The sequence below is a fragment of the Xiphophorus maculatus genome, chromosome 7 (genome assembly GCF_002775205.1).
Source record: "Xiphophorus maculatus strain JP 163 A chromosome 7, X_maculatus-5.0-male, whole genome shotgun sequence".
NCBI lineage: Eukaryota > Metazoa > Chordata > Actinopteri > Cyprinodontiformes > Poeciliidae > Xiphophorus > Xiphophorus maculatus.
Window position 1 is genome coordinate 25,622,615 of NC_036449.1, and position 8,358 is coordinate 25,630,972.

The 8,358-nt window shown below is 34.9% G+C and overlaps 1 protein-coding gene and 1 long non-coding RNA gene across 2 annotated transcripts; both read right to left on the reverse strand.

The window, feature by feature from the left end:
* Positions 1-355: 355 nt before the first annotated feature.
* On the reverse strand, positions 356-4,364 carry LOC111609221 (anterior gradient protein 2 homolog). Its single transcript, XM_023336408.1, is given in 7 exon segments — positions 356-684; positions 1,283-1,349; positions 1,351-1,367; positions 2,239-2,302; positions 2,542-2,618; positions 4,040-4,092; positions 4,321-4,364. Coding segments are annotated over 6 exon segments (315 nt in total). The 5' UTR covers positions 4,080-4,092; positions 4,321-4,364; the 3' UTR covers positions 356-634.
* Positions 4,365-4,595: 231 nt separating this feature from the next.
* Positions 4,596-7,226, reverse strand: LOC111609222. Its single transcript, XR_002752990.1, has 3 exons — positions 6,808-7,226; positions 4,872-5,054; positions 4,596-4,670 (listed from the first exon to the last, which is right to left on the reverse strand). It is a non-coding gene; the product is annotated as an uncharacterized LOC111609222 (long non-coding RNA).
* Positions 7,227-8,358: the final 1,132 nt, after the last annotated feature.

Genomic DNA, 8,358 nt, shown 5'->3' on the forward strand with positions numbered 1-8,358 from the left:
AATGAATGCATTCGATCTCTAAAAATGTCTTCATATGGTCTACTTTAACTAGCTGTATCACACTGCCACCTAGTGTTGGATAAAATGCCAATATCCAAAAAACTACAATCTATTGTTTCCAGGTTCTGTGAAATGAGAATTAATTGTTTATTTGTTATTAACAAAATGAAGGTTAGATATTTTATTAATCTTTGGTAACTCTGTGCTCCTATTTCAGTTTTAGTTTGACTCTTAAACTCCCAGAGCTTTGAAAACATTAAAGTTGGTGGTAAATTTGCCTTTTTCTTTTCTTAACAACCCTTAAGAAAATACAATTTTAAGATTTTAATGCGAGTAAATAGAATAAAGTTGAAGCTTTTCATTGAAATTGCATTTATTTCAATGTGGTTAAGACACAACAACACATTGCAAAGAACTTGACATTTGAAGTTGTTTTCCCACTTTTTTCTGAGGTATGCAGCCATTTCTCGACATAAAAAAGCACTACTGCAGAACAGCAACCGAAATATTACAAATGCATGAATAAAATAACACTTGCTTCTCTTTAATGTTGGTTTAAGTGAGCTCTATAAGACCATGTAACAGTTCAGTGCTGGCCTTTCTGCAGGAGCAACCTGGTAGAAGCGGAGCTGCGTCAGAGTTCACTGTGCAGCAGGAGTTTGACTTTCTTCATGTTTGCTGCCACTGCCAAAGAACAGAGGACAGGAACAGAAACATCAGAGCTCCGATACTGAGCTACCAACAGGACAGTTCATTAATTCAAGCTGCAGGTACATCTGCTGTGCAACAGTTTGTATAATCCACATTTATTGAAGACTGCACACTTGTCAACAGGAGGTTCACTTTGCTAAAACACAATGTCAAAGAACAGCTAACTCCCGGCTTGAGTATGAAATAGTTTTCTCAACATTGCTACTCAGAAATAACTGTTGCATCACTTTTTATTTCCTTTTAACAACCCTTGGGAAAAAAAATTACATGTTTTTTCTGGAGCCTTTACTATCAATTGCCCACTTTCACTTAAGTTCAAGCTACTATAGCTAAATATCTACATGTGGATTCCTTTGGACAACAAAGAATATGATAATATTTTCCTGTGTAATTTGAAAAAGCAAAATATACACTCAAAGTGTTGCCTAAGTAGTTATCTCAGAATATTTCAACCTTCATAGTGTTCATGTAAATATTACTTTACAGATTGGACATAGGGATTCTCCTTGCATGTTTTCACCCTATTAAACAAGAGCAAACAGCGTCAAAGTGAGAGCTAACGGTCACTCACAGAGCTCCATCTCATCTGGGCCGTAGGTGTAGAGACGCTCTTCGTATTTCCCCACAATATCTGCGCGCAACAGTCTGAGATGGATCTGCAGAATGACACAAATGATCAGCTAAAGATATGACAGTTAGAAGAACATGGGAATAATATAGCAGAATAAACAAAAGATGATGGGAAACTATAGCAAAATGCTATTCCGCAGAAGAGTTACATCAAGTTAGTAGCACATAGACTTGTGAGAAAATTAGAAATCACATGAAAGTGTTATATATATATATATATATATATATAGATATATATATATTATATGGTATATAATCTGTACAAATTTATATTAACATATTTTTTTAACAATACTTAGAAATATGAGTAAACAATAAAAACAAAAATCCCTTTAATTTTTTTTTAAACAGGACAACCACACATTTGTTTGTAACTTAAAATGGCTAAAACACACTTAGGAGAGTTCAGGAACATTCTGACAATTTTGGAACAAAAAAGTAACTACAATATACTTTACCTGCTGCACACCATGAGACATTTTGCTGTTTTAAGTTGGAAGCAACACTAAATAGCCACCAAAAATTCTTAAAGTCCCAAATATTTTAGTAAGATGTTGATGTATACATTGAATTGAAATATCTTTGCAGCCTACGCACTGAAGCATGAATATGGCAGAGCCACTCAGAGAATTTCTGCATTTGCAAATCCAGTATTATTCAACATTTACGTTGTGGGGGAAAAAGTAAAAGGAAACATTTCCCCCCAGAATTTACCCATGAAGTATCAAAACAACTTTAAATGGATAAAATGTATTCTTCTCATTCACATTCATGTACTCTGTGTTATGATCATATTTAATTAGGCATAAAATCCCTCTCTGATGTTTACTTCTGATTTTCTCAGAGCTGCAATTAACATCACTGATTCGTATTATAATAATTGATGGGAGTATTTACCAACAAAGAGGATTCTGGGAACATAATAGCCATCAGGAGCCAGATGCTTGTCCCCAATTTCCTCCTGTAGAAGAACAATAATCACAACAATTATAATAACCGCCAATGATAAATGTGGTAATTTACACAGAACCAAAATAGAATCTGAAAGCATTGTGCTTACAGTACATACCTAAATAAACATTAGCACTAATCTGAATAGATTTTCCAAAATTTTGCATTAATAATAACATATCTAGAAGTGTCATGACCAGTAATATTTTACATAGTTTCTCTTCAGAGTATGTATAATATTTTACTTACCACCACGTTAAGCATGATGAAGTCATCTTTGGCCATTTTCTGGATGGATTTATCAGCAACAAATGCCTCCTTCAGAGCTGTTAAAATACTTATATTTAGTCTGAGTAGTTAACTGGATATGATATGATAGTAATGAGTACAATAATGCAACAAAAACAATAAATGAAAAACACATTTTACAGGACATTTTTAAAGTACACTAACCTTTAACCCTCTATGGCATGACTTTTTATTTTTGTGGGGAAGAATTATTTTCCTGCATTCTTTGGGAGCTTGGTGGTCCCTAATTACATGTCAATCATAAATCGGACTCTGACACCTCCTGGAACCAGATTTGGGTTTGTTGCCTCAGGGTAACATTGGTCTAGAACACCAAGATTGTCTACACTGATTATGAGAAATGAAATACAAATCAAACAAAAACTATATTCATAAAAAAACTTTTTTTTGGACAAAAATATGTCAAAAATCATGCCCCCCAAAAAATAAAATAAAGGAGCAATGTGAGGTACAGCTATGTGGTTTGTTGCCTGAGGGCAACGCCATGCCATAGAGGGCTAAATGTGAATGTATGACAGTTGAATTTAAATTTACAGTGCTCTACACGCTTGTGGGCATTCCTGGTAAAGATGTGTAGAAGAAAACCCTGAATTAATTGTGCAATACCCAGATTTAAATTTAACTAATTTAAATCTGGGTATTGCACAATCAAAACATGTTACAGTACTGTGAGGAATCTGTGTTTCTGGGAACTTTGTTAAGATATAGGGCATCTAGGGGGATTTTAAATAAAAATCCGCTCAATTCAGCTAGAAAACTGAAAATGGGGTCATGATTGGGTCTTTTAGCAGGATAATGATCCAAAAAAAATGGACAAATTAACATAGAAATGGTTCATTTGACATAAAATTAGCCTTATTTCATAGAGATCTCAGTCTTTAGTCCTAAATCCTATACAAAATACTGAGAAGAGATGAAGAAAAATAAATAGATGACCCAAGTCTCTGGATGATCAAGAGAAAAAGATTCCTCAAAGACCCTTCTCTCCATTAGGACCACCAGTGAAACAGTTACAGAAGACTAGGTCTGTCAGTACTTTGTACAACAAAATCTGGTGTTTCTATCTCATAGGATTCTTATACTCTTCCACTGAATAAACGTCTTTTCACCAGACAGTACACATTTGATTTACAGGCCTTTAAGACCTCTTTACAAGGAATGCTAATAGAACAAAACTAAGAGCCAGCTCTGCTCTGCAGCTCTGCTCTGTTGTTGAGACTTCCACCGAGCCTGCCTCTAGAAAACCAACTGAGTGATTTATAACTAGAAATCCAACATACTTCATTAAGTACACTGCAGGGAATCAGGGACACAAGCACTGAACTCCCCGTGAAGTAAAGGAGCCACAATGACAGAGGGTGTGCAGGTCTGCATCTATACATGTCATATTTGTTTTTTTCATTGAACAAAGCAAAACAAAACCAAAGTTCTACGGTACCTTTACTGTGTGGGCAGTTGTCTAGATGATGAATGACCATCAGTGGTTTCTGACTGCGAAAATAAAACCAGTGAATCAACTCGGTGGGTTCTTCAGCACAGTAAGCACACTGATGTGTGTAAATGCAATTAATCTATTGACAATTAAGCTGGCAATGGCAATCTTTACATGATTAATGATTTTATAAAGCCAACTGTTTACCTGTATGTGATTTTTTTAAAAAGCTACATTGAAAAGAAGATAATCTTATCATGCATCAAAGAATGGGTTTAAAGTCCTACCTCTTGGCACTTTCTGACAGGGCCCTCTTCAAACTTTTGACCCATTTTATATTTTTCCCCCATCCTGAAGAGAAGAAGAAGAAGAAGAAGAAGAAGAAGAACAAGAAGAAGAAGAAGAAGAAGAAGAAGAAGAAGAAGAAGAAGAGAAGAAGAAGAAAAAAAAGCAAAAACAAGACAAGCTAATTTTAGACTTTCATTCAGTCTTGTGATGAAATCAATCTGCTCAAACTGACTTCACCTCTGACAGGGGCGCAGTCGCAGTCTTCACCTTTTTTTATTCTGTGCCTCAGCAATGGCACAGAGGCTGATGAACAAAGCAAGCACGACCCAGCGAAGCATCGCTCCCCGACCTTTGAGAAAACCACAGTAATAATCGCCTGTTTAACTTTAACATGTCAGGTGTCAGGTGTGGCGTCGCTCCGCCCACGCGCATGACGCACTGCGCGTAGGGCACCAAGTTCCTTACAAATTATTGCAATTATAGTAATTGCGATAACAAGAAAAGTGTAGAAAGCGTGTTAATAAATTAAATACAAAAGTAAGAATTTTACCCAATGAGAGGAAGAATCCTCCACCGTGTGGTCTGTTCATTGAGCTCAACCTGAACCTTCCTGCTCTAAGGGCTGTTTAGCCCAGTATACACATTTCAGGTTTGGCAGGTACGCACACGCCTTGAATTATCGTTCGTTTATTTCCCATATCAGGTCTCACTCCTCGCGCACACAGGTCTCTCTCTATGGCATAAGTGACGTCAAAGACAGAATAAACAAAGATCTTAGGAATTATTTGACCGATTGTAGGCAAAAAAAATAATAAATAAAAAAATACAGCGAAGCATGAGCTACTGAGCCAACACTAAAGTGCTTTGAACTAATAAAAAAATATGAAGAATATTAAGCAGTGAAGACATGAGAAATGATCCTATGTCGAGTCTGTTACAGCTGTTCTTCAAAAATGATTTACTTTGAACGGCAGTGGTAAAGTCTTATTCTAGAATAATATACTTAATGTGAAGTTCTGAAGACTTTGATGATTTTTGACCTTTTTCTCAGACTCTTTGTTGCATTTCTCACACACCTACTGCAAAACCTAGTTGATACTTGCAAAGGTTGTAATGGATAGTTCATTCCTCAAAACCACATATTCATACCGATGAAGTGTCAATTTCATCACTATAAAAAGTACTGACACCACGTTTATGATTATTCACTCTGGAAGTGTTTTCTAATGTAAGGAAGTCAGATCTTTTTGACACTATCTGAAAATGTTCAAAACAACAGTAGACTCTATTAGCACAACTATTGGTAAATAAGTATCAGACACTAAAAAATATGCTTCACAATTATACTCTATATGCTGTCTGCAATTCTAATTTGTTCACAACATTGTACAAAAATAAAGTATGGATTCATATAAAGCAAACGTAAGAAACATCTTTTGGAATTGCTGACATCTTTAAGAAAGAATAAGAAAATGCATAAAATCAACAGATCTTAAGAACAAGTTCAACATTTATGTTTGTAATGACTCAAGCAATGAAATGGGGATAATTAGTTTTAGAGAGAATGACTATTTAGCTCAGCTCACTATCGTAGTCCATTTTGACTGACATGAACAAATGATAATATAAAACAGCAGAGAATTTTTGTAAGCAATTGATGCAGGTCCTAAGCAATCTGAAATGTGTTGGCAAGAAAGAGAAACTGCTTCTACGGTAGGCATGAAGGACCAAGTGTTGTGCATGTTTGAGTTATGAGTTCAGTTTCCTGAACTCATAAAATCAATAGACTTCAATAGAAATCAATAGACTTCCCTTATTTCCTCATTTCAATCCCACGCATTTTTTTGGTGAGTCTTAATTTTCCAGCTCTAAGTAGAGGGAAATAAACTCAGAATAATTCCGAATTATTGTAAAATTTCAGGGTGGTGAGCAACACAAAGCATTTGTACTCAGGACACCCAACTGGCTAGCAATGGTGTCTGTGTCGTGCACATGTCAGAGAAAAAAGACTAATTTCTTCTCTGCAATCACACACCTTGTTGGGGGTTAACTTCAAAGATATTCAATCTTTAATCATTAAACAAGTAAGACAAGCCTGGAATTCCTGTGGTAAAAATAGCAGCAATTTTAAACATTTTGAAGCATTTCCTTAAAGTGGATGTGATAAACATCTTCTCTTTAACAATTTCCTTGTAGAGCACTCTTGTGCACATTACAATTGCTTCCTTCTCAACATTCAAAATGGAGAAATCATAATTTGTGTCACAAATGATGATTCACATAGAAATCTACTTCTCAGTAATTTATGATTGCATTTTTGTCAGAAATTAACAAGTACAGCCATAATTGTGCAAGTTCTTTACAAATCCAGCAATCTTTTAATCAGCTTTTCATGTTGTAAAGACGACATGAATGTTTACACAGAGAAGACAACTCAAAATTCTCCTACTCTTGTCTTCTGATAAAACTTATGGTGGATGTCTTACCTTGTCAGCATGAAGCAAGAATCTGTGCTTGCTCGCCTCTATGATTTCCCTTTTGTCAGTTTTCTTTTAGCCAAACTTGCCAAACAGGTATTTATATAATAGTTTGAAAGGAATATGAAACAAAGAGAAAATGTTACTCACTAAGAAGCTATTATATGTATGCGCATACACAAACACACCCATCAATCCTTAGTCTGATGTTCAGAGGAAACCAAGCACAGCATACCAGCAGTGAAGAACAGTGGCGGAGAGGAGGTGACGTGAGCCACACGACTTGAACAACTTGCAGTTAATGAGTCCAACCAACAATGCCTCTGAGTATCAGAGTAAAACGCACAAGCATCGCTAGATCAGATTTAGCTAACAACTCCACTTCACCGTAACAGGAAGGGTGGGAAATTAAAAACAAAGGAACTCCAGCAAACCATAAAGGCAAAGTAAGGGCCAAAGGTTTGCTACGTAATTGTCAGAAACAGATAAGGATTACAACCAGAAGACTTATTTTTGGCTTTGGTCCAGCTAAGTAAAATGTAGTATTTTTGTAATATCTACATCATGAAATTTGTTTTGATTTTTAAATGAAAGAAAAACAAATTTGTTCTAGGGTTTTAACATAAAGAAACTCATGAAACTTTATTATGAAAGGGAATTCATGCAACTTCTTTAATTATCATATTTGATTACATGATAAAGCAAGTAGTTTTGCGATCTGAAGACAAAAAGCACCAATCCCAGCATTTATTTTTTACAAAAATCTTTTAAAACATTTCTCAACTTTATCATTCTTTCACAAACTTATTAAGAGCCACAGTGGAAGGTCCAGAGTTACTTGAAGTTCTGGTTTCAGACCACACCCTAAGGGTATAGCTGCTAAAGTTAATTTCACAATGATTTAAAACATGACCTGTGGGCTAATGGTTTTATAACCAGTGACTTTGTGAACAAATAGATTAGTCTTAAAAACCATGGAATTTGCTTTAATCATTTTTGAAAACTGGTTATGTATTGCAAAAATACAATCAAGTAGAAAAACATATTTTCATTTCCATATTTTATTCTTTATTGTATTGTCTTAATAAAATTATGATTTAAATTGCTTAAAAAAGTAACTATAAAGTTTTTTTTTAGTAATTATAAATTAAAATCTATAAATATATTATATACCTGATTTGCCACATAACCTAACTTAAGCTTTTATCAAACTTAGTGATAGAAAGGAAAATTTCTCCTCTTTTTAGCTCCATTTCCATTAGTGTTTGAACTAGGAATCTGGATGCCTGATGTTTTTCTTGGACAGTTTGGTCCTTTCCAGCCCTGTTTCTAAATGGCACACATGCAGATGCAACATTAACAGTATTCTAGTGCACCTTCAGGAGGCCCGAGACACTCATGTGTTGTAAAATCTATAACTATAATGGATGCATCTTTTTTTCTGGCACAGTTTTTTGTGATATGACTTTACTGAAAAAAAAGATGTGCAAATATTTTTTTCCAGGCTATAAGCATAAAAATGTTAAGAAAAATAGTTTAGTTTAATAAAATGTTTTACAG